Source organism: Pan paniscus, chromosome 1, assembly GCF_029289425.2.
Source record: "Pan paniscus chromosome 1, NHGRI_mPanPan1-v2.0_pri, whole genome shotgun sequence".
NCBI classification, from domain to species: Eukaryota; Metazoa; Chordata; class Mammalia; order Primates; family Hominidae; genus Pan; species Pan paniscus.
In genome coordinates, this window is record NC_073249.2 from 25,947,615 (window position 1) to 25,972,662 (window position 25,048).

The 25,048-nt window shown below is 45.2% G+C and overlaps 1 protein-coding gene across 8 annotated transcripts in view; it reads left to right on the forward strand.

Moving 5' to 3' along the window:
• Positions 1-432: 432 nt before the first annotated feature.
• The window catches only part of SUSD4 (sushi domain containing 4), a 143,249-nt gene continuing 118,633 nt past the window's right edge, over positions 433-25,048 (forward strand). Inside the window, exons 1-3 of one of the 8 annotated variants that reach the window (XM_055107747.2) lie at positions 433-647; positions 772-863; positions 1,250-1,429. In XM_055107747.2, coding sequence (XP_054963722.1) covers positions 1,278-1,429 — 152 coding nt within the window. In that variant the 5' untranslated portion in view covers positions 433-647; positions 772-863; positions 1,250-1,277. The other 7 variants (XM_055107742.2, XM_055107745.2, XM_008967769.4 and 4 more) reach the window with 7 other exon arrangements.

The window sequence follows — 25,048 nt, forward strand, 5'->3', positions numbered from 1 at the left end:
AGGGCGGAGCGCTTTACCGCGCCGCGCCGCGGGCTGGGGGCACCAGAGGCCGCGCGGAGGCCGGGGCGGGCACCTGAGCTGGCGCGCAGCCGGGGCAGGGGCTGCAGTCCAGCGCCGGGGAAGGGGTGACCGAGCTGCGTGCGTGTGCAAGACCGGCCGCCGGCGCTTCGCGCCCCGACAGGTGCAGGCGCGCGGGCTTCCCATTGGTCGCGGCGGCGGGCCCCTTTCCCCGTCCCCGCCCTCGCCAGTCCCCGGCCCCGCCGCGGCGCCGGCTGGGTTGGCAGAGGCGCGTGCTCGCGCGCCCGCGCACCCCTCGCCCCGTCCCCGCCCCCCCACTCACCCCGTCCCCACCCGCTCCCTCTCTCCGCGCCGCCGCCGCCGCGCGCTCGCGAGTTCAGGTAGCGGGCGCGCGGGCGCCTCCGCGGGGGCGCGCGGCCGGGCTCCCGTCCTCCCCCCACACCCGCCCGCTCGGGGGCGCCTGGGGAGGGAGCGCGCGGGCGGGGGAGCTGGAGCCGAGCGCCGCCGCCGAAGCTTCCGTCTCGCTCGCTCGCGCAGCGGCGGCAGCAGAGGTCGCGCACAGATGCGGGTTAGACTGGCGGGGGGAGGAGGCGGAGGAGGGAAGGAAGCTGCATGCATGAGACCCACAGGTAAGACCGACAGCCCCGGAAGGGTCTTCCATTCCGAGGAGGCGCGCGCAGGCCGGGGAGGGGGAGTTGGTGCCTGGTGCAGCTCCCCGAGGGAGAATTTTTTTTTTTTTTTTTTTTTTGACAGCGCAGAGAAATCTCATTGGGGACTGGGGCAGTAGGATCCATCCCAATCCCGAGGAAAACCAGAGAAGTAGCTGGGGGAGACGGTGCCACATTGTGAGATTCCCAGAGTGAAATGTATAGGCCCAGGGAAAAGTGTCTTCTCGGCCCCGAGACGCGGGGAGGCTCTAGACTTTCCTGTGGTGGGCACAGTTGCTGAATCCCGGGGACCGGCGCGGAGCCAATGTGCGCTAACCCCTGCCCTCCCTCCTGTCCTCCATCCCCCAGCACGCGCAGCATCCCACGGCGGCTGTTACTCAGTGCACCCGGCTCGGGGGAAGGCGGGGGACCTCGCCGTGGGAAAGGGGGCGGGGGCCGCGCGGGGGAGGAACCAGGATGGAGCCTGGGAAGCCGAGGCGCCGGGTCCCAGAGCGGAGGAGGGGGAGCGTGGCCCCCGAGCCCGGACAGACTGGCTTATTGTGGTGTTCCGCTTCTGGTTGCAGACTCTTGCAAGCTGGATGCCCTCTGTGGATGAAAGATGTATCATGGAATGAACCCGAGCAATGGAGATGGATTTCTAGAGCAGCAGCAGCAGCAGCAACCTCAGTCCCCCCAGAGACTCTTGGCTGTGATCCTGTGGTTTCAGCTGGCGCTGTGCTTCGGCCCTGCACAGCTCACGGGCGGTGAGTGACCCAGCTGTGATGGGAGGGCCTGGGGATGGCCCAGAGGGGAGAAAGAGCCTAGCTGCCAGGACAGCCCTGCACCCCTCCCCCATACACCCAGACTTCAGGAGGAGCTGACAACGCGAGGGTGCCTGCGTCCCAGCCTATGGCCGCCCTTCTCCGAAACCGCTGGAGTTCCCTGAAAATTCCCATGTGGAGCTCGCACAGATTCACACACCCACATTCTGTCTGGAGCTTCCCACCAGCCTCCGGGCCTGGCTTCTCCCAAGGAAAGACAATAAAGCCTGGCCCATTATTCCCACTTTGGCCAAGGAAGCGGGGGCGGGAGAGGGGGAGGGGTGGGGAGTGGGGGGAGTGGGGAGTGGTGTATTTGTGGACCTCTTGCCAATGCCTTCAGCAGATAGAGGTCAGATTTCAGCCTCTGGATTTAAGCAAGAGTTGTAAGAACCACCTTTGAGAATGTGAAGGGTCTGGAAACGTGGTCAGACTGGCTGCGGGGCAGGTTTATTTGAAAGTTAACTTTCCCTTCCCCTGTGTGTGCAGCATGTATGTGTATGTTGGGGGCGTGGAGGAGGTGCAGAGGTATTCTTTCAGGTGTGCCTCTGACAGATTGCTTTGCTCATCGAGGTATGATTTCAGGGAATAAAGTCAGTTGCTCTTCTATGAAGTAGAAGTTAGCTGAAATAAAATTGATAGCCTCGGCCTCCGTGGGCGGCTAATCTATAACATATTTGGTTCTGGGGGAGGGGTATCTTTTAGTTGTGGTAGAGGAAGACAGATGGAGTTCCTGTCTGAATTTCAGAGCCTAGTCTCCCTGCCTCCACTGCTCATTGCTGTCCATCATTCCTGTCCATTGCAAACGTTCTCTAGAGCTTGCTGATGTGGACGTTAAAAGGAGCTGAGATACTGTTAATATATAAATAAATTATCTTTGGTTGAAAAGCAAGTATTGACTGATGTAAATAAACCATTTTAGCGTTTTAAAATATTGCTGTTTCAGAGAATTCAAAGGTGAAAATGGAAAAAAATGAGTGAAAAATTAGCAAAAGTGGAGGAGAGGTGTAACAAGTTGGGCTTTAACACAGAGTAATCAATAACCCAGGCATTCCACTTAGACATCTGAAAGATGCCCAGAGTATAAAGGTGTTTATTGCAATGTTCATATCTATCAAAATTAGTGAGAAAACACTTGCTTTGGGTGGACATTGGTTTTTATTTTTATTTTTGTGTTTTTTTTAAGAAGGAATAACTTTTTGGATGCTTGTAGTTTTTTATAGAGATTTCTCTGAGGCAAGCTTCCTCTTCATGGAGGAAAAGGTCAAGTGTGAGGCCAGGCCAGCACCTGTGTGCCCTGCCAGGGCTCTGGTCACAGCCTCTAATCTGCTGTGGACACCAGCTCTGCTTCACATATGAGTGGGAATAGACGGGCAGAACAGTATTGCGTGGATCTGGATCATTTCCTCCCCTCCTCTCTGCTTTTGCCTCCCAGTTCTAGCTTTCATTCTCTCAAACCAGGTCCACATGATTTTCCATCTTCTTGGTCCATTTCTCTTGTGTAGATGACAGACTAGTTAATCAAGGTTCATTTACATTTGTCTTGACTATTGTTATTGGATGGGTGAGGTCTGAGCACAGCCGAGATTTGTTTTGTGCTCTTGGTTCTGCTTGGTCGTGTTTACAGAGCATCCTCCTCAACATTTCAGAGCTCAGTGTACATCATGGCCACCTCGGTCTTATGACAGTCATCTATGAGGTTCCTATAGCATGTCTTTTTTCCCTGCCTTCCTGGGGGGGATCATGCCAGGCAAAAATATCCAGAGCCTTGGAGAAGAGGATGGGAGTAAGGGTTGCCTGTCACCTGTCAGTCTCAGAGCTCTTTCTTTTTAGGCACTCATATGCTGCAGGAAGCTAGCCATCAGCTGCGTTTCACTTCGAACTCCTTCAGGCTGAGAGTGTGATTTCTGGAAGAGTATTTATCACTTCACAGTTCCTCTATGAATAAACCGTTTGGGCAAGCAAGGGTGGTGGGGGATGTCCTATAGAGTTCATTATACAGAGATTTTCTTTTTTAGGAAAGAAATGCACATGGAGGCTCCAATAAGGCAATAAAAGCAAATACACCTTAGCTCTAGACTTGTGCTTCTAAAACTTTAATGTGCATACAAATCACCTGGGATCTTGTTAAAAGGTGGATTCTGATTCATTTGGTCTGGAGTGGGGCCTGAGACTCAGCATTTCTAATAAGCTCCCAGGTGAAGCAGTTACCACTGATCCAAGGACCACACTTTGATTAGCCATGCTTGAGACCAAGGCATTCCTTAAAATAAGTTGCTTCTGCTCCAGACTTTCTGCCATCATTCTCAATTACTAAATGCAAATGGCCTGTGAGGAGCAGAAGTCTCACCCAATATCTAATCTTCAGGTGATACACAGAGCTGAAAATCAGCCCTCGGAGAGTGCTTTTTTTTCATCCACAAAAAAGTGTATATTTAATGGACACTGTTCTGAAATGTGGATTTTCATTTTTGATTGCTTTCAATGGAAAAGGAACACCACAATGGCAAGATATAATCGTCTCAGCTAGGAGAAAAAAAAAGCATGTGCCCAGTACAAGTATTGAAGAAAAAGCCTGAACTAGAAAGGCAGAAATTGAGAAAATGATCAAAGAAAAGTAGGAACAGGAACTCCATCAAAAATGAAATGCTTTGTCTTAGAAAGCCAGAGCTCCCATTCAGTTCTTTGAACCCTAGGGAAGCTTTTATGAGCCTGACTTGTCCTGAGGTGATGTTTGGGTGGCTGTCTCCAGGTTGTCTTTTGTCGTTAAGGAAGAGGGCCCTCATTTGGGGCCACTGAGACCAAATGCTGTGCAAGAACTCATATTAGGTTGGTGGGGAGATATAGGACCCTGCCGTGTGTGGAATCTGCATGGAGCATGGCTTCAGCCGTTTCTCCCCTTTCTGCCCCAGTACACTTGACCCTCTGGTCAAGTGTTTGAGGGTTGCCCAGAGTGCCCCCCACCCCCAGGCTTCAAGGAAGAGAGCCAAGAGTTTGCTCAACAAGTGACTCCTTTAAGGTGAATTCTTTAGCACATTTCTGTATTATAAATAACTCAATCAGGCTCTGCCACTTGATAGCTTTGGGGTCTCAGAACTTGGGAGCCTCAGCTTCCTCATCTATAAAATGAGGATGACGGTGCCTAATTTATAGGGTTGGTGTGAAGGATGGAAATCATGTAGGCACTTAGTAAATGTAAATAATAGTAGGGCGGAGGGGGCTAAGACAATGCCGTGATTTTGGAGACTTTTGCTTTATTCATTCAATAAACATTGAGTGCCTACCCCCTGTCCTGAGCCAAGCACTGTTGCATAAATGTTATTTTTACCTAGAAATCTCTCTTACTCATTTTTTTCCTAAATGAGCAAATTTTCTCAAATTTCTTTCTATCCCCAACTTTTAAATGCCATAACCTCTCTCATATTTCCCTAGTCAGTAAGTTCTTCCCTTACCTGGGCTCCCATTGCACTAGCTGTAACCCTCTATCATAATATTGCCTCATTTACTAGACCACAAGCCCACTGAGGGCAAGAAACTTGACTTTATTCATTTTTGTGTCTCAGGCACCCAGCACAACATCTGACACACAGTAGATGTTCAGCTAATTTTGATTGAGAGCAAGAAAAAAGATTCCCAAATTACTGCCACACCATTTAGAAAATAATTGCTATGAGTGAGTTACTTTTTACAAAAGTGCAAAAGTTTCATGATAGCTGGGGCCACATCCAATTAATGGTAGCCTATGAGGTTGGAAGGAAAATCAGGAAAGGCTCTAGAGAAGAGGTAGCACTTAGGATAGGATGGTGGGGAGGGAGGGTGCATCTCAGGTGGAGGGATAGCTCGTGCAAAGGTGTGGAAGGTGGTTACATGATTGGACCCTGCTCATTTCAGGGAGCAGAAAATAGTCTGTTTAATCTGGAATATAGTATACCTGCAAGGAATCAGTAGGGTAGGAGGAAAAATAGGTTAGAACCTTATTGTAAAAGTCCTAGAAGCTCCAATGGGGGTTCTGAAAGTCACACAGCAGGCAGTGGGGAACCCACTGAAGGGTGGAGAGCAGGAGCAAAATATCATCTGAGCTTGGCTTGTCTTCCTTTTTCTGTTTCTAGGTCTCTGACTCATGCAAACCCCTGGTCCAGCGGCCTTCTCTGCATACCCAAGTCATGGTCCTAGTGCAGCTGAATTGAGCTCCTGGAGCCCTCATTTGGTTCATGTCGCTGTAGTGCTGTGCTCTGTGCCAGCAGGTGGAAACAGATGCTTTCTGACTGACTCACTGATTTGTAGATGTTAAGTCCCTTGGTTTTATTGAGAAACATTTTCTTACATGGTAGAGTGAAAGCTTTTCATTCAATGCTACATCTAAAATTCACAATTTCAAACTGCACTTAATCGGTACACAAAGTCCCAGCTCCTCTAACTCTAATGTATGTTTCTGCAACAAAAGGCTACCTTAATATAAGCAGCATGGAGACTCTTGATTTATCCAGTGGGTGAAATCTGAAAGCTTTTGGAGGCAGAAGGATTTCATATAACAAGTAGCAAATCTCTTGTCTCAGAGGCCTGAAGAGGCAAGTCAGAGAATCAGTGGTTCTTTAATTTTTGAATGTAATGAAAAATGTAGGTGAAGATCTCTCTCCAGTAAACACTGATTAGATACGTGAAGAAAAGCACCTAAATTATTCTGTTCCTGGTTTCAGAGACATATTTCCAAAGCTTGCAAAAGACCAAGGAGGCTTGCCTTTAGATGGGAAGCTCTGGTATAAACAAGAGCTCTGCATTCTTTATAGGACGGATAAAACTCAAGTTCAGCCTCTGTCCTTAAATTGCCACCTAGTTTTGGTCAAGTGGTGTGACTTCCCCTTGACTCAGTTCCTTTCATATCACTAATATTTGATTCTGCGATTACAGGAATTTGATGGATTCTAAAATCTGAGTAAAGCCAGCTCTCTTTTTCCCACCCATCCATCCATCCATCCATCCATCTTTTTCCAGTGTCTGTTGTACATCCTGGGGATACACAGTCAAGGGGATACAGTCCTTGGTCCTGAGAAAACATACAGATAAGGGTTGGTGTCTTCTCAAAAGTTTAAATGCAAAAAGCGTGCATAAAATTATTTTTTCACACATATTTTAAATTTTATTTAAAATTCCGTGTTAGTGTTATTTATTGATTCTGATGAGAAAAGTGATTTTGCAGACTGCTCCTCTTTATCCTTGCTGTGCTTTGAAAGCTCATTTGCTGTTTGACAATTGAAATAACCACACATATAATGGTATGTCTAAATAGATCATTGGGATCATTGCCTCTGAATTGAGGGGAAGAAAGGGGCAAAAGGATAGACTTTCAAATTTGTGTACAAATATGGCCCTGCTTCACCAAAACCAATCACAGTATCTAGGACTGATGGATAGATGTATATTCTTATGTATTTTATTGATTTATTGGTCCATTCTCATAAGAATGAGCTGTTCAACTATTGTTAACCATGGAAGATTGGGAAAAGGGACAAAATTTTAAGTTGGCCAACATCTGCGTGATTGACAAAAGTTTCCAAATTGTTAATAATACTTCAATAATAATTGAAGAGTGCTTATTATGTACCAACTCAGTTTTCCACACCTTGTGTATAGTAACTCATTTAATTCCTCACAACTGTATGAAGTAGATTTTATTATTTATCCTTATTATATAGAAGAAGAAAAGAAGGCATGGAAAGATTAAGCAACTTGTCCAAGTTCACTTGGCTTACAAGTGGGACATGGTGACCCAGATTATTCTTTTAATGATAATCTTTCTTTTAGCATGCTAGGACTTGGAAATCCCAATCCCTAAATACATTTTTTTCTTTGTATTGTATTTGATTCAAACATTTTTCTTTAAGCTGAGTTATCAAGTATTTTGGAACACCGCCTGCCCTGAGAGAAGGAAACTCTTTTGTGTTGTGAGCAAAAAGCAGAAAGCATATAAACAAATCAACACAACAACAAGAAAATCCCACAACCCAAGACAAAGTGAAGACCAGAGTGCCTGAATCTTGGGCTCTGAATGGTGAATGGTAAGAGGACAGAAACCCATGTGCCAGTCCTTTTGTGCCTGTTGGAAGAAGGTAGTCAGAATGGGTTGTGCTTGACTCTTACCTGCTCTGCCAAGGGTGAGTAAACAAGTGGCTGGTTTCTGGGGCCTTCTGCTAGTGACTGTCACTGCCGTCACCATTCCCTTCTGATGGGTCTCTGAGCTCTGTTGCTCCCTTAGTGAGAGCCTTCCTAAGAGTGGTCCTTTTTCATGTAACTTGGACAAGCACTTGACAAGTACAGTTTGCAAGATGTTTTTAGCTGTATCGCCATCTTTAATTTTCTTAACAACCTAGTAAGATAAGGAAGAGATTTTGAGTATTTCTTTCTCTCTTTTTTGCTTTCTGCCTTTTTTTGTTGTTGTTTGTTAAATTTCAAGAGACGTCCTCAGTGAGATTGCTGTCCTAGGGTTCCACAAATATCACACAAAGCCAGATTAGGAGCAATCTCTTCTATTGGTCAAGACTTTCCTCTTTGTTTCCTCTTTGTCATTTTGGTCCAGACTTTGAACTTATCTTCTCAACCGTATGCTGTAGATGAAAATCTAGTTAGTATATGTCAAAAGGTAATCAAAAAACAAAATCTGGCCAGGCACGGTGGCTCATGCTGGTAATCCCAGCACTTTGAGGGGGTGAAGTGGGAGAATCACTTGAGCCCAGGAATTTGAGGCTGCAGCGAGCTATGATCGTGCCAGTGCACTCCAGTCTGGGCAACAGAGCAAGACCCTGTCACTGAAAAAAAAAGAAAAAGAAATCTGAGATTTGTGAATGTGTGTAGAAGTTCCCCCTAAAAGGTTAAATTTGAAGTAAAAATAACATTTGATAGTTTGTGAGATCTGAGAGTCACTTACTCAGAAAGCCATGTTTCATGGTATGAGCTTAAGACGCTGTGTTTTAGGAAAGAATTTGGCCCAATATTTCTTCTTCTCTCAAGAAAAGGATGCCGTACTACCCTAAGAGAGAAGAAAACTATCCACTCAAGAAAAAAAAACAAATAGAAATAATTGAGTTGCTCAAATAGCTTCTTAATTGAGAGTATTGTAATTGCTTTATTAATCTTAAACAAGGTAAACTGGGAACATCAGAGAAGTCAAACAAAATAATTCTTGACATTATTTGGAAAGGACAATAAACTTGGGAGTGCCATTATAGATGACTCTCCCCTGTGTAACAGAGGCATGTGCAGGCCCCAGTAGGTCACGGCCTGCAGTCAGACAGAAGCATAACCCTATATGTGTACCCAAGAGTGCACACCCAGTCTCCAGGAATGGATTTTGGTTCTAAGGAGTGAGAGGAATTGCAGAACCTGGTAAACCTGATCAGTGATCATTTCATTATCATCCCAATCCATTGAGTTTTCAAGAGAGGATGAGTAAGGGTGACGTTCTTTGCAAATGAAGGTGTAACCCGGTTATCTCATGTTTCTGTTTGAAATTTGTGACTTTTATCTCCCAGAATTACCAGCGTGGAAGTGGAGATGAGCAAGGAGGGTCACTCATGCATTATATTCCTTTTTTTCTCAGAGTAACAAAATATAAAAAGACCTTATTTTTGGGGTCTGATTACATTTATAAAATACATATGTGGTTGAATTGGGTGAATCAGGAGGAGGGAGATTCTTTTTAAGAAAGAAAGAAAATGGGCCTGGTGCAGTGGCTCACATCTGTAACCTCAGCACTTTGGGAGGCGAAGGTGGTTGGATCACTTGAGCCCAGGAGTTCGAGACCAGCCTGGGCAAGATGCAAAAACCCCGTCTCTACCAAAAGTACAAAAATTAGCTGGGTGTGGCCGGGCACAGTGGCTCATGCCTATAATCCCAGCACTTTGGGAGACCGAGGCAGGTGGATGACTTGAGGTCAGGAGTTTGAGATCAGCTTGGCCAATGTGGCAAAACCCCATCTCTACTAAAAATACAAAAATTAGCTGGGCATGGTGGCATGTACCTGTAATCCAGCTACCCAGCAGGCTGAAACAGGAGAATCGCATGAACCCAGGAGGTGGGGGTTACAGTGAGCCGAGATTGTGCCACTGAACTCCAGCCTGGGCAACAGAGCGAGACTCCATCTGAAAAAAAAAAAAATTAGCTGGGTGTGGTGGCACGCGTGTGTAGTCGCAGCAGAAGTGCAGTGAGCTGAAATCAAGCCACTGCCCTCCAGCCTAGGGGACAGAGTAAGAGCTTGTCTCAAAAAGAAAGAAAGAAAGAAAGAAAATGCATTCTTATGGTGGATTCTTTGATGTCTTTGTGTCCACAGCATTGTTCCTGTTCTAACTAGTTTCAAATTCAGATTCTCAGTACGTAGAAGAATCCTTCAGACTTCCCTAAATACTTAACACCCAGAAGATTCTGATTTTCTCCAGGCAAGAAACAATAGGATCTGCTTGTTTTGTAAAAATTTAATAGGTTTAGAGTTAATCTTGTGAAAGGCTCTCAACAGTCCTTTTAAGCTACCACTGTTAACCAACTCTGAGTGTCAATGTTAGAATCTAACCCAAGGATGCATTTTCAGTTAATGTTTTGTGTGTGTGTTGGGGGGCTCATCTGTATGTTTCGGTTATAGCATGCCAGCATATACTTGGTGGCTGATGAAGGCTACCTAAGTGTTTTAATTATACTTACACAAAATGGGGGTGTAATATTTTGGAAATGTACAGTTCCTCTGATTTAGAACAATATGGTCTGAATTGCTCTGTGACATTTAAAAGGCTTGCCCAGATTTTTCCCCTTGGATTGTAAATGGTGGACTAGGGTTTTTTCTATCATTCTTCTGTTTATAGCATTGCTTTGTGGATGCGAGGTGCTCTTTTTTTTTTTTTTTTTTGGAGGCTGAGGAGTTATGCTGACCATCAGCATTGGTCATAATAAGAATTTTTAAGAAACCAACAACACTTTATTCTGGCAATTGATTGCTCCTCTTATTTGGGGGCGGGAGACTTATTTGTGTATTATTTGGTTAATGTTTAAGTAATCTGAATTCTGGATGCCCATGTCAACTGAACAGAAAGTTGACAGAGCCAGAAGGGAGGAAGCCTATGATGAGGGGGTGGAGAATCCACATAGAGCTGTCCGAGGCTCAGCTGCAGAAGAGTCAGAACCTTTTCTTTTTGCTACTTTCTTTTTTTTTTTTTTTCTTGAGACAACGTTTCACTCTTGTTGCCCAGGCTGGAGTGCAGTGCCACGATCTCGGCTCGCTGCAGCTTCTGCCTCCTGATCTCAAGCAATTCTCCTGCCTCAGCCTCCCGAGTAGCTTTCTAACCTTCAATGGGAGGACAAAGCTAAGAGGAGGAGTAGAGTACAGCAGGGCCAGTGTGGCCATGAGTGGCTTTGGGTGTCTCCCTTCCTAGGGACATTGAGCAGAGGGGTCTGTCACCTGAACACTGCAGTGATGGTGGCCAGGGGGCGTCATCCCTGCTGCTGCCCCTTCCTCTGTCCTGGGGCACCGGGATTTTAAAAAATGTGCTCAGCCCTCCGGATACAGATTCTCCCTGCACAGATTTTTTGGCAGCGCTGTCCTTGAGTTTTCCAAAGATTCAGTCTTCTCTGGCTGTCAGTTCATCTTCAAAGTATTCAATTGTTAGAGAGTGATCTCTCCATCACCCCACCCTCTGTGACCAGCTCTGTCACCTCTGAAGCAGGTCCCTTAACCTTGCCATTCATTGGTTTCTTCATCTGTAAATCAGGGGCCATAAGACTTGTTCCTCTGGACTTCACAGGGACATAGGATGTGCTGGTATACAGGAGGCAGTGTCAGAGGCATTTCGTAAATACAAAACAGAGTTATCATTGAGCGTCTGGAGGGAGACACCTCTCCACTGCACATAGGGCTATTTTTGCCTTTTGCCTCCCTAATTACAAAGGGAGGGTAAGGGATGCTCTGCACAGCATGTAAACGCCTTCCCACGTGCAGGTCCTGACCCCCGTGAAAACTCATTGTGTGTGGACATGATGTCAGGCAGCTGGAGGAGCTGTTTTGCTGCAAAATGGGATGTGCCAGTCTGTTCTCAGTGCCTGCTGCTGGCATGTTCAGTGAATGGTGACGTCTGGAGATGGAAAAGGTCCTTGTGGTGTTGAGAGGAACTTCTCAATAGCTGTTGGCACAAGCCCAGTCAGCTCCTTTTGTGTGCTCACAGAAGCCTCAGGAAAAAGAGATTAAACGTGTGAAGCAGGCGAGTGATTTGTTATAGGTGCTCCGGAGGTCCATGAGGGAGGGAGGTGCTCCATGCATCCCTTGCTCTGCCTCCCCCTTATCTAGCATGCTATTTCTGTTGCTGGATGCTGGAGGTGTGCGGGCATGGTGAGTTCGCCCCCATGGGCTCAGGTAGGACAGTGGGGTGAACTGGGAGTTGCATTTGAATCCAGTGACTCACTAAGTGCTTATCCTTGTTGTTGACTGCCTCCTCTCACCTCCAGCTGCCTGCTATCTCTAACTCTTGGGAGTCCTCTTTATAGCTTTGCAGGTAGGATGCTGCTTCTGGGTGTCTGTGGGCTGGAGATCTTGGGATTCCTAGTCCTTTGCAGGAATGCCTGGAAATCCTCTGCAGTGCAGCCTCAGAGCCCTTCAGGAAAGCAGCCTGATAGCCTGCCGAGAGTACCTTGCTGCAGCCTCTTCTCGGCCCCAGACCTTCCTAGATCTTTGCCACGCATGGGCCCCTGGAATGCCAGGGCCTGATTTGAGGAAGCGCTCCTTAAAGTGCAGTCTGTGCAATGGGCTTTGAATTAATCAGGGAGGTTCTTGTGTGGTTTAAGGAGGTAGCAGGGCATTTATCTATCCCCTCGAGAGTGGCTTTGCTGAAAATCTGCTGCTGCAGTTTTCATTTACATGGAAATGAGCACACAGAGAGCTCTTGCCCCTTGTCATCTCCAGATGAAGGAAGACCCAGTTCTTTGGGAGCTCTTCAAACACACAGATTATCTAAAGCTGGGAGTGAACCTACCCTATCTCTGTAGCAGTTGCCTTTGCATCTTGGGTGGAATACTGCAGCCACGCTCAAGGGTAGACTCCTGTTACTCTGTCATTGCTGCTATTAAAATTGCTGTTTCTCAATTTCCTCCATGTAGTGTGGTTAACAGGGGCTTTAATTGAAAGCAGAGCTGGCTACCTGGCCTCTACCTTCACTTTGCTACATGGTTTCTGTGCATCTTGCTGCCTACGTGCCTTGGTCTTCTAATACTTGGCGTTTTCCTATAGTGCCTGCTGTGTTGATGTTGTTGCTAAACTGGGTCATGTTCTCGGTGATGTAGCCTAAGCTAACGTCCATGGAAATGCAAAAGACTGTACCAGCCCATTGCTTCCTGGACCTTCAGTTTACATTGAAACTATTCTTTCGTACCATTACTGGATTAAGATACACACACTTTCATAAGGTTGAAGAGTGAGATGGCTACACGTTCACATGAATGAATGCACCCAGGATGATGCATGGACTTGGAAAATCAAGGGTGGAACAAAATTCATGTTAGCCCTGCTGACCCCATTCATTGACTCTACCCTAAGCCTCTGTGCCCTCTCCTCCAGCTGGCCTTTCCACAGCTGTTCCTGCGTCTGGGCACCCCTCTGTCAGCTTCCATCTCACTGCCACAACCTCCTGTGACTCTCAGATGGTCCTTGGCTTCCTCCCCAGCTCCAGGAAATCTCTGTGTTCTCAGAACTCCCAGAGCACTAGAATCATGGTGTGGTGTGCTGGAGAGAGCCTAGGAGATGGTCTGGGCCAGGGTTTGCATGGAGCCTTTTGCTCTCCTGCAGGGTCTTCCTGGACAGAGTGGGGACTGAGGGCACCTGGCTGAGCAAGCTGCCCCTGGACAAACCTGCTCCCACTTGACTGTGCCCCTACTTTAGATGTTGTGCTCCCTCATATCCTTTCACCAACATATGAAAATTTTGCACATAGTGCAGCTGTATCATTCTAGAGATGAGGGGAAAAAAGGGCCCTGTCACCATGTGGCAATCCGGGGGGACTGGAATCCTTGCTCTACTGCTTTGGTGGCTTTATATGTGGGGCAAGCCCCTTAATTGCCTCTGCCTCAGTTTCCTCTTCTGTAAGATGGGGGATAATAGTACACATGTTATAGAACTGTTGTGAGAATTAAATAAGTTAAATCTATAGAAACACACAGAAGAATGCCTATTATGTAGTAAGATTTCAATAAATATTGGTATCTTCATTGTTATTGTTATATTTTTAGTTATAAAAGCTCCTTAAAGCTAGGATCCACAACCAATTTATCTTTTTTTTCACCTGACTGTGGCCTGTGTGTTCTAGATTCTCAGTAAACCTTTGTCTACCAAGTTACAAATGTGGGAAGGACTGAGAGCAAACCCTAATGTGAGACCTCTGCAGCCCACATTACAGATTCCTCCAGGGCAGGCACTGTACTTTTCCTCTTGTTTATCTCTCAAACCACAGAATACATACATACATAATCCCAGTTGAGTACTCATAGCTTGATTAGAGGGCTGAAGGACTCCACAGCCAAGTTCAACAGCTAAGACCTGCTACTGTATGAATAAAGGACATCATTGAGCCAAGGGTTTTATTATTTCTAAATGCTCTGTCCTTTCCTCTTTGCTTCTGACATCTGAGTCAGGCAGCAACAACAGCTGCAGTGATGGGCAGGGAGGACCGTGAGAGGGTTGATGTCTGGCCTTGACTTGCGCCTTGCCCCTCTCTTGGGAGTGACAGCACCTGGAGTATTGAGTTTTTCACTGACAGTGATGAGGGTCCAAACATGGCTTTGCAGTCAGTCCTAAGGGTGGGAAAGGGAGGAAGTCTTTCCGGCTTCTTATCTTCATCCACTCTTACATTTGTTCAACAATAATTTATTGAGCGCTTAACTATGTTCAAGGCCTGCCTTAGGTGCTAAGACTAGAAATAAGAACACAGTACAGTCCCGGCCGTCAGGAGCTCGAGCCTATGTGGGATACTGTCTCCGTCAGCTTGGGCTGCCTTAACAAAATACCATGTTGGATGACTTAAACGATGGAAATTAAATTTTGTCACAGTTCTGGAGGCTGGAAGTTCATGATCAAGGTGCCAGCACGGCTGGGTTCTGGTGAAGGCTCTCTTCCTGGGTTGCAGACAGCTGCCTTCTTGCTGTGTTCTCACATGGCCTTTCCTTGGTGTGGGTGCAGGGGTGGGGACGGGAGAGTGCTCTGTGGTCATGTTGGATTAGGGCCCCACCTTATGACTTCATTTAACTTTAATTACCTCTTAAAGGCCCTATCTCCAAATAGAGTCATATTGGGGGTTAAGGCTTCAATGTATGAATTTAGAGGGATACAATTCAGCTCTTAGCAGATACCAAGTAAGACAAATGTTAATTCTTATGAAAAGGTGCTGTAAGGAATCCAGAGCTCTTATCCCAGCTAGGGGAAATATGGGAAGGCTTCCAGGAGGAGATGATGCCGGAGCTCAGTTCTGAAGGAAGTGGCAATTAGGTGAAGAAGGGGGAAAGAACATGAGCAAAGGTGTAGTCATATGAAACTGCCAGTGTTTGTATATGGTGAGGGTGATAGGGGCTACAAACCATTAGCTTACCTATTCATGCATTTCATTAAGTCATTCATCAAACATTTCCTAAGTCTGCTATTCATGCAGGCACTAATGATGGAGTCCAGAGATGATCTGGAAGCTCAAATTTGCAGAATTTCCCAAATTACAGGGCCATAACATTTGCTCTAATCTAATCAAACTACTGCTAGACACTCACATTATTCGATTACAGCTGCTGGCCACTAGAAATCAATTGCAAGTGGTGCCCCAGGCCATCCGCTGAGCCCACCCTGGTTTAGGTCAGGTAAATATTGAATTATTATAGGGAGGTAGCCTGCGGAGAAGTGATGAGTTAATATCCATAGTAACTGGAGGCCATCACATATATATATATTTTTAAGTCATTTTGAATTTATCTTTTAAGGGACATTTTCTTCTCTCCTACTCAAAACATTTTCTTTGTTCTTTTTTCTTTCTCTGATATTTAAAGTTAAAACCTCTGAATGATTCATGAGTCCAGGTTTGGTGCTGGTGCCATTCTAACAGGCCCATGTTATGAGACTTGATGGCCTTTTTGTTGGAGAAGGAGCCTCATGCCCCCTGGCAGACAGCATAGTGGCCGCGTCCATTGTGGTCTCAGTCTCCTTGCTTGCCCCTCTCTGCTTGGTACCTCCCAGAGCTTCTTAGCTTCATGCCCATGGACCAGCTCCTGGAGGTCTCTGAACCGTCCCCCAGCCCCACACCTGAACATGTGTGAAGACTTGTATATGCATTTCTCTGAAGTGGGTTTGTAGCTTTCAGCAGAATCTCAGATGGGTTCATTAACCCAGAAAGCTTTTAAAAAAAATCACAAGCTTAGAACAAACTGCTTAGAGTAAGTCTGTACCTAAACTGTTGATACAGTTCCCAAAGAGAAGGAAACAGTTTTCAAGAGATTGAGGTTTTGGGCTTACGCACCTTTAGGCTAGGGTTGGTAGTGTACTGGGGAGGCCTAAAGAGAAAAAGTAGGCAGTGCTGGCCAGCAACTCTATTTGGACTGGTAGGCATCAGAGCTGTTCCTTTAATTTAACCCTTCACCCACCAAGGCAATTGAAAACATCCTGCCATTTAGAAAAGTTTCCTGCCACAACTGGCTTGGAAACTTCTTACAAAGTGGCTTCTGTCTACATGGCATAAGAATAAATAGATATAGAACAGGTAGACTGATCAGCAAATATATGTGGAGTCTGTTACATGCAAGGCACTGTGCTAGGCAGGATGGGAGAGTCAGAGATGAATGATAGGTAAGATTCAAAAGCCTGAGTTATTATAGAAAATTATGAGTGGAAAAAAATTCATGTTTATTTTTTCCCGCTGAAAATATGAGCAAAATGAGAAATATTCCAATAAACAGGCAAAAACGGTGCTTTTGTCTCAGTTATCTCTGTAATTCAGCATGTTGTTATGACATATTGAAGCATTATGGACTTGATAACTGTGATTATGCTACTGCTTCTAGTGTTCTAAACGGATGGTTTAGTTGCATATGAACAAAGTTTTTTTTTTTTTTCCATTTGAATATTAGAAGCGTAATGAATGTTCCTGTTGCTTAGATCTGTAGTCCACTCAGTCTGGGCTTGGGGTTTGTTATGTTAGAGCTGAAGGGGCCATAGAGGTTGCCTTAATTACCGATGAGGAAATGAAGGCCCAGAAAGTAGAGTGAGGTGCTGGTTTCACAACTGGTTAGTGGCAGAGCTGGGACAGGGACCCCAATATGTTCTCTCAGATGGGGCTTCTCTATAACATCATTTGCTTTCCTCCAGACAACTGGGAATCATCACAACAGGATCCACCTCCTGAGGGTTATGTGGATTAAATGAGATAATACGAGGAAAAGTATTTACAGTAGGTATGACTCAGAACACAAGCTCAATGAATGCTAGCCAATATGCTTGTATTATTCTTACTGCCTATGAATCTTGTTCTCCTTAAATTCATGTAAACCTTTATTTACTTATTTATATAAATGTGTGGGGTACAAGTACAATTTTATTGCATGCAGAGTGGTCAAGTCAGGGCTTTTAGGGTTTCCATTGCCCAAATAATGTACGTTGACCCCATTAAGTAATTTCTCCCCATGCACCCCCTTCCCACCCCCTCACCTTTCTGAGTCTCCAGAGTCTATTATTCCACTCTCCAGGTCCATGTGTACACCTTTTTTGGTAACCACTTCTGAGTGAGAACATGCAATATTTGTCTTTCTGTGCCTGGCTTATTTCACTGAAGATAATGACCTTCAGTTTCATCCAAGTTGCTGCAAAAGACATGATTTTCTTCTTTATAGCTGAGTAGTATTCTGCTGTGTATATATACAACATTTTCTTTATCCAGTCATTCGTTTATGGACACTTAGGTTGATTCCACATCTTTGCTATTGGGACTAGTACTGCCATAGACATACAAGTGCAGGTGTCTTTTTGTTGTAATGATTTCTTTTCCTTTGAGTAGATACCCAGTAGTGGGATTGCTGGATCAAATGGTAGTTCTACTTTTAGTTCTTTGAGAAATCTCCATACTGTTTTCCGTAGAGGTTGTACTGATTTACAATTCCACCAACAATGTATGAGTCCTCTTTTCTCCACATCTTTGCCAATGTCTGTTATGATTTTTAAAAATCTTTTTCATTATAGCCATTCTGACTGGGGTAAGATGAGATCTCATTGTGTAAACTCTTCTTGAACAGGCTCTTCCCCGCCTCCGTGTCACTGCTTGGTGAATGTATTTCAAATATGTATGATACACTAAGTAATTCTTTCAATTCCCCTCAAATGCATTTGCCCTTCTTCTGGCTTCAGATGGCATCCCCTGGTTATAGGGAACACTCAGATATGCCTTGTACTTTTTTGTGGAGTTTCTGTAAGCTGTTGTCCTTCAGACTTCACCTCCTTAGGAAGGTCACTCCCTGTCAGCCCCTCTGTCACCTAATTTTTTTGTATGTCTCAGTCTTCCTCGGCTGGGGCTCTGCAGTTCCCCTGCGGCTTGGCTGAGGAGCGCTGGCAGACAGCTGCCCAGACATGTGAGCAGGCCCGAGGCCAGAGTGACAGGTTCCTTTCTGATGTTGTCCAGAACATTGTTGACAGCTGTTTCTGTTATCTCCAGAGGACAGAGGCCCAAACTCTCAGACCCTTTTCTGGGGTTCCCTGATGGCCAGGAGTCTATTGTTTCATGAACACTGTGTAGTGTGAATTGTTTTTCCTGAGCCAGACTCCCTTGCAGGGATAGACATAACGAGGGACCTTTGTGCTCAAACCCTCACATTCGTGAGCATAAACTGTGAGGTTTTACGATGCCTCACCATGGTGAAATTATCAAAGCCAAGTCAGAAGCAAAAGCAGGATGAAGCAGTTAATGATTTATGTGAGAATATTAATGCAACACTTAACATACTTTTAAAAAGTGGAGAAATGGTATTTGTCATGTTTCAGACCTTTAACAAGTGGGAAAGTTTGAAAACTTTTCTGTTACATATATAGGTTAGCAAGAATATGCGGCTTAGTCCAGCAGAAGTTGAGTATTCATATGCCTTAAAATGCTTGTCTCAGGCAAGAAATCACAGTATTGTAAAATAGTGCCTTAGATTATTTCATGGATGCATTTGAGCATTAAGTTACCAATTACTTCAGAAGCACATAGTAATTCTCACTTAAATGCGTGTGTGAAATAATTAATCTAAGGCACTCTATGCCAGCTTCTATAGGGGATCTACTGATCCCCAAATAGGGCTTCTACTGTAGGGGCTGGGATTTATTTAGTTGGGAAGTGATTCTGTCACCTACAATCATGACATAAGATGTTGGGCACATAATCAGAGGGTTGTGGCATTCAGGAATGGGAAAGATTGTTCTCACTGTGAAGAGGGGAGAATTTGTGACAGAGATGACATTTAAGTTAGGCCTTGAAAGACGTCTGCACTGGGAAGGGGAGTGGGGGTAGGGTAGGAGGGAAGTGCAGATGGTTAATGGGTACAAACAAAATGTACTGTTGGAAAGAATGAATGAGACCTAGTATTTTATAGCACGACAGGGTGACTATTGTCAAAAGTAATTTAATTGTGTATTTCAAAATAACTAAAAAAGTGTAATTGGATTGTTTATAACACAAAGGATAAATGCTTGAAGGGATGGATGCCCAATTTTCCATATTGCTTATTGCATGCCTGTATCAAAACATTTCATGTACCCCATAAATATATGTACCTGCTATGTACCCACAAAAATTAAAAGCATTTTTTAAAAAAGAAAAATAACATTCACACAGAAAAAAAAAGTAGGAGCTTAATAGACATTTGTTGAATGAAAAAAAAATTTGTGAAATTTCAACAGGACGAAGTGAACTGCAGGGGGTTTTAGCAGAAAGAACATGAACATGGGCCTTGCTGGGGCAAGCATAAGGTAGGTTCATGGCCAGGGAAGGACTGACTTTGGCCTGGACCAAGGGCATGTTTTGGAGACAGACCGGCAATATAGCAGGAAATGTAGTAACAATATTGATAATATTAATGGGTAGCATTTATCAATTACTTGTTCATACCAGCACTTTTGAAGTGCTTTACATAAATGAAGTCACTGAGCCTCACAGCAGCTTTCTGAATTAGGTATCGTTTTCATTCCTATTTTCATATGAGGAAAGTGGGGCAGAGAGAGGCTAAAGGATAGGTTGAGGGTCCTAGAGTTAGAAGTGGTGGGGCTGGGTCCCAAATTCAAGCCCTCTGGCCCTGGAGCCTGCCGAGGTATTCATCTCTCCTTGCCTCACTGCTTCCAGGCTGGGGGGCACTCAGCCATGGGAGTTTGGGATGTAACACCATGGATGGATTTGCCAGCTAACGTCATCTGCTTTTCCTCTTTGACCTTCTTTCTCCAGTACGCCTTGAACCCTAGCCCAAATGTGGTTAAGCCCAGAACCTCAAGAGAAAGGAAATCATAAATAGGAAAATGAATTTCCTAATCTTTGAAAACTATTTTCTTCTTATTGATTCCTCAGGAGGCCGTCGACAAGCCACTGAGAGTTTCTGAACGGAGGAGCATGTTTAAGTCATACGTTAGGGTTTTGGTTCTCAAATGGGGTGATTTTGTCCCCCAGGAGACATTTGGCAATGTCTGAAGACAATTTTGGTTTTGGGGTAAGCGGATGGAATAGAGGGTGTGTGCTACGACTATCTAGAGGGTGGAGACCAGGGATGCTGTGAAACATCTTAAAATGCACAGGACGGCCTCTACAACGGAGAATGATCAGCCTCAAGTGTCCATAGGGCTGACGCTGAGCAACCCTGCCCTAGGGTGATTGGCCTGGCTGCTGCGGTAGGCAGGGGAGGCTGAAGGGAGACATGGAAGCTAGTAGCCAGGAGGAGGAGCTCCAGGTGAGAGGTGCTGAAGGCCCGGAGGAGGTACTGGCAGCAGAGAAAGCCAGGGTGCACATTTCAAAGGCTGAATTCTGGAGGGCAGAGGGCAGACCAAGGAAGATGTTGCAGCCAGGGGTTTCTAGTGTAGGCATGAGAGAGAAGCATGGAGTCATTAACTGCAATGGAGATGTCAGGAAGAAAAGCTTATTTTAGAAAGATGATGAGTTTGGTCTTAAGATATTTAAATTTTGACATGCAGGTGGAATTGCCCAGCAGGCATTTGAGAATAAGTGATAGAAAGCCGGACGTCGGCGTTATAAATGTGATGTAGGAACCATCTCATGGGCAGCGGTAATTATAATCAGTGTTCAGTCGTGGTCCTGGGAGAGGACTGAGGGACACAGGGACTGTGAGGGATCCCCCTGAGGGATGCAGGAGAGGGAGCGGCAGGGCCTGGATCTGAACCTTGGCTCCATCTCTTAATAAGCGCATGATCAGAGGGAGTGGCAGGGCCTGGATCTGGACCCTGGCTCCATCTCTTAATAAGCACATGATCTTGGACGTGTCCTTGAACCTCTCTGCCTCAGTTTCCTCACAAGATACCAAGAGAATATTCACAGAGATTGGTGGGGAGCCAAGATACAGCATTACCAAAGCCAGGGATGTGAGGGTTTCAGAGAGGGGGTTAGTGGTGCGGACCTCTGAAGGGGTTGGGGGGATCCATGAGAATGAAAGACCACCTCGTGTTCTCAGCTCACGAGTGACTTTGGGGACAGCATTTTCACTGTGTGTTTGTGAGCACCACTTCAATGTAAGTTATCCTCACTGGTGTTACCACAATGTCCAGTTATCTATTTTCTTTACAGTGTGTGACAGGAATAGTGTATATGTAGACTTAATAACAAATTACTTATATTAACTTTAGTTTTCCCTTAAGTAAGAGCAATGAGCTATAGAGAAGGAGAGGGTAGATAAGTTATAAATGAAAGTGAAGAGAGGCCAGAGAGGAAGTTTCGATTATTTCTGCAGAATCTGTTTTTCTTTTAGCTTCCAAATTCCCAGCCTTGAACATAACAAGGAGTGCTAAATGTTCTGAACTCAGGAAAACTGTCCAGATGGGCCCAAGGAAGCAATCTGCCTGCCCTCCACGTGTACATATCGTGTTAGAGCGGCCTGCTTGGATTTAGGAAGAGCACACTCAATCCCCAGTGGGAAATGTCCATCTCGATTGAATGAGGGCCGCGGAGTGTGGAAAACATGAGAAGTGGTGGAGAGTTTTTCTGGAGTTGAAGTTTGAGTCTCACTGTGACCAGACTGAACCTACTGAACCCACACTGATAAGGAAAGTGAACATTGTCCTTGGCAGCCCTTCAAGGCTAAGCTTTTCTCGGGGGTGAGCAGTCCTTGAGCAATTCCTTCAGTGCATTAAGTGCAAAGTGGCTCTTCCCTTAGCTACAAATAAGCAGACCACTGTTATTCTCAAGAAAGGAGACCCCAGGAAAGTGCAACATCAGCACAGCCTTACCATGTTCACTGCGCCAGGCAGGTGGAGGTAATTGAACACTCACAAAATTTATTTTTGTGTGAGACACTCATCTGAGAGGCTGGGTGCCATTTCCACTCTATCCCTAGCACCCGACAATGTTGCCTCCCTAGATCTTGCTTATCTTGTACACCATGTATGCCAAACACATCACCCATCTCTTTGAAATATTGTCAGAATGATCTTTGCTGTGCAGTATTAAAACCTGCAAATGCCCTTGCTCCGTTTTCTTAGGTGGTCAGGCTGTCTGTATATATTTATTGAGAAGACAGTTCTGAAGGCTAAGCATAGACAGGTTTCTGAAAAATTATGACTCACATTCCATTTTAACTGTTTTTGGGAATCTAGCTATTTAGTGGAAGTCTCAGGTTTTCCTAAAGTGCTGTGTGCTCATACATTTAGTTTTTATTTCCTGAAAATGGCTAACTTGGGACTTGGAGGTGGCTCAACAGAGGTTGACACGTTGGTTTGGATCTGGGCCATGTTCTCGTACTCTGTTGGTGGTGGAAATAAAGCTGGAAGGGTAGAGAAGGGTCAGGGAGAAGACGAGGAAAGGGAACACACTGTGGTTCCTACAGCAGTTGCACAGGGACTTCACGGGTTTACAGAGGGAAACCATAGCTAGGTTTAATCTTTTTCCCTTATTAAAAGCAGCTATATATATGCAGATGTATGCATATTCATTGTTGAATTTTTTAGAAAATATGGATGAGCAACGTTAACAAAATAAATGTCACACTAGCCCTCTGTTAGAAAAGTGGTGTGTGTCTCTTTTCTATATATCTTCATTCTCCCCCCAAATAGTATATAGACATTGTTTTGTTACCTACTTGTATTACTTAACAATATATCATATTTTTATTAATCTTTTAAAAATAAATCTTTTAGAGCATCATTGTAACTCACCGTATTGTATTCTATTTTGTGCATACCCTATAATTTTTTTCACCATCGTGCTGCACATGCACTGGTCAGCAAAAACAGAGGCAGTTTGTCCAGTGGGGGAGATAAACAATCCAATAATCACAAAAATAAGTACAAGCTGTAAAAAGTGCCATGAAGGAAAGCAACTTAGCTTTGAAAGAGCTTATAAGGGAGAAGAAGGAGAATCTCACTTGGTCCAGCTGGGCGGGGTGCTCAAGGAAGGCTTCCGGTAAAAGTTAGCTTTGCGTGGAGAGGTGATAGATTTGAACCAGGTGAAGATCAAGGGAGAGTGTGTTCTCAGTGGAGGGAACAGCCAGCACAGAGGTCTTCTGTTGGGAGGTAGCATAGAATGTTCAAGAACCTGAAAGAAGGCCAGTGTGCCTGGAGTGTAGAGAGCCTTCCTCTTTTTATTGGCTATTTGTGTTTATTGTTTTGAATTCTGGGCTTATGTTCTTTGTCTGTTTTTCCGCTAATGTTTTTATCTTTTTCTTATTCATTTGTAAAACTCTTTTCAAATATTTGACCTTTCACATATCAACAATGTTCATTCTTGCAGTTTTTACTGGCTTTTAATTGCATTGATGATAATGCAGTCAACTTTTTTTCTCTATGGTTTCTGCCATAGAGAAACTGGTATTGGTATTAGGCTTAGAAAGTTTTTGCCAACCCAAGGTTATTTAAATAGTCACCTGTATTTTTCATATTTTATTTGTTATACTTAAACATTTAGTCAATTTGCGTGCTGGGAAATGTAAGGATATTGTTAATTTTTATCCAGATGGTTAGCCAATTGTACCAACAGTATTTATTGAATAGTCTATCCTTTTCCCAATGTTTTGAAATAACACCCTCATATTATACTAACATTGTATAGATATTTGGGTCTGTTTCTTGGCCTTCTGTTATATTCCATTGATTTGATGTCTCTTCCTGTGCCAGAACCACACTATTTTACTACTTGTACCTTTTAAAATCAGATAGAGCAAATCCCCACTCATTACTCTTCATTTTCAAAATGTTCTCAGCTAGTCCTATGAAATCACTCTTCCAGATAAATTGTGGAATCATTTTGTTAATTTTGTAGATTAATTTGGGGAGAAGGGACATCTATTCAATAATAGTATTCTCATAAAAATGGCAACCCTCTCCATTATTTTAAATCTCCTTTTGGGTTCCTGGGTAGAAAGAACATTTTAAAAGACAACATCAGCCCTGAGGACATTGCAGTTTCATCTACAAAATATCACTGACCTAGAGAACATGACTTCAGTGAACACTAGAGAAACAGTAGGACACTGAGGGCCCTTTGAGGTTCTCTGTCTTGGGTACCCAGGCCCCTGCCTGTCCTCCTGGCCCTGGTTTCACTGTGGCTGTGGTCCACCAGGGCAGACCTCAGCCATGACTAGGAAGGAAATAGGAAAGGCAAGGGATGTTTATTTCTGGAGACTCGTCTGGGCTGGGCACCCTCCTCAGTGCTTTGCCTGTTGCCTCATTTACACTCGACGTGACCAGCAAATGAGCGATCTTTAGCTCTGTTTCATACCAGACTCTGAGGCCCCGAGAAGTTACTTAACTTGGCGCAGATGGGGGTGGTGATAGGCGAGCAGGAGGCATGGTGGTCTCTGTTGGCAGATGGGTGAAATGGGTTTGTACCCAGGCCTCTCCGAGCACAAAGTCCGCCTCTTTCCATTCTCTTCTTCAGGCTGGGAGACACACCCACCCTCACCACTGGTCGCTAACTGGGAAGGGGGAGTTGGGAGCACCCCTGTGGTTGTAGCTGCGTGTGCAGTTGTTTTGGTGCCTGAGGCATGGGGGAGCCATGCTGATTGTCCCTGCGTTTGTGTATTTAAAACAAGACCTGAACCTGAGAACACATGGGTGCCCCGTCAGTGGATCTGGAGACCGCTGGCATTTCTGCATCGGGTGTTCTGCGTGGGGGAGCTTGATGGGAGCCGGCCCCTTCTGCTTCCCACTCAGCCTTCACAGCTGGAAGGTGGATCTGGGGAGGACAGAGAGGCGGTGGGTGGGAGGTGGGACCCTCTCCAGGCTCTGCTGGCGGCAGCTGCCCTGCCTCGTGTGGAGCCTGGGCTAGAGAGATGCAGCCGTGGCTTTGCTATTTTTAAGCTGTCCGCTATGCTCTGGTGGAGGCTGCCCGCGTCAGA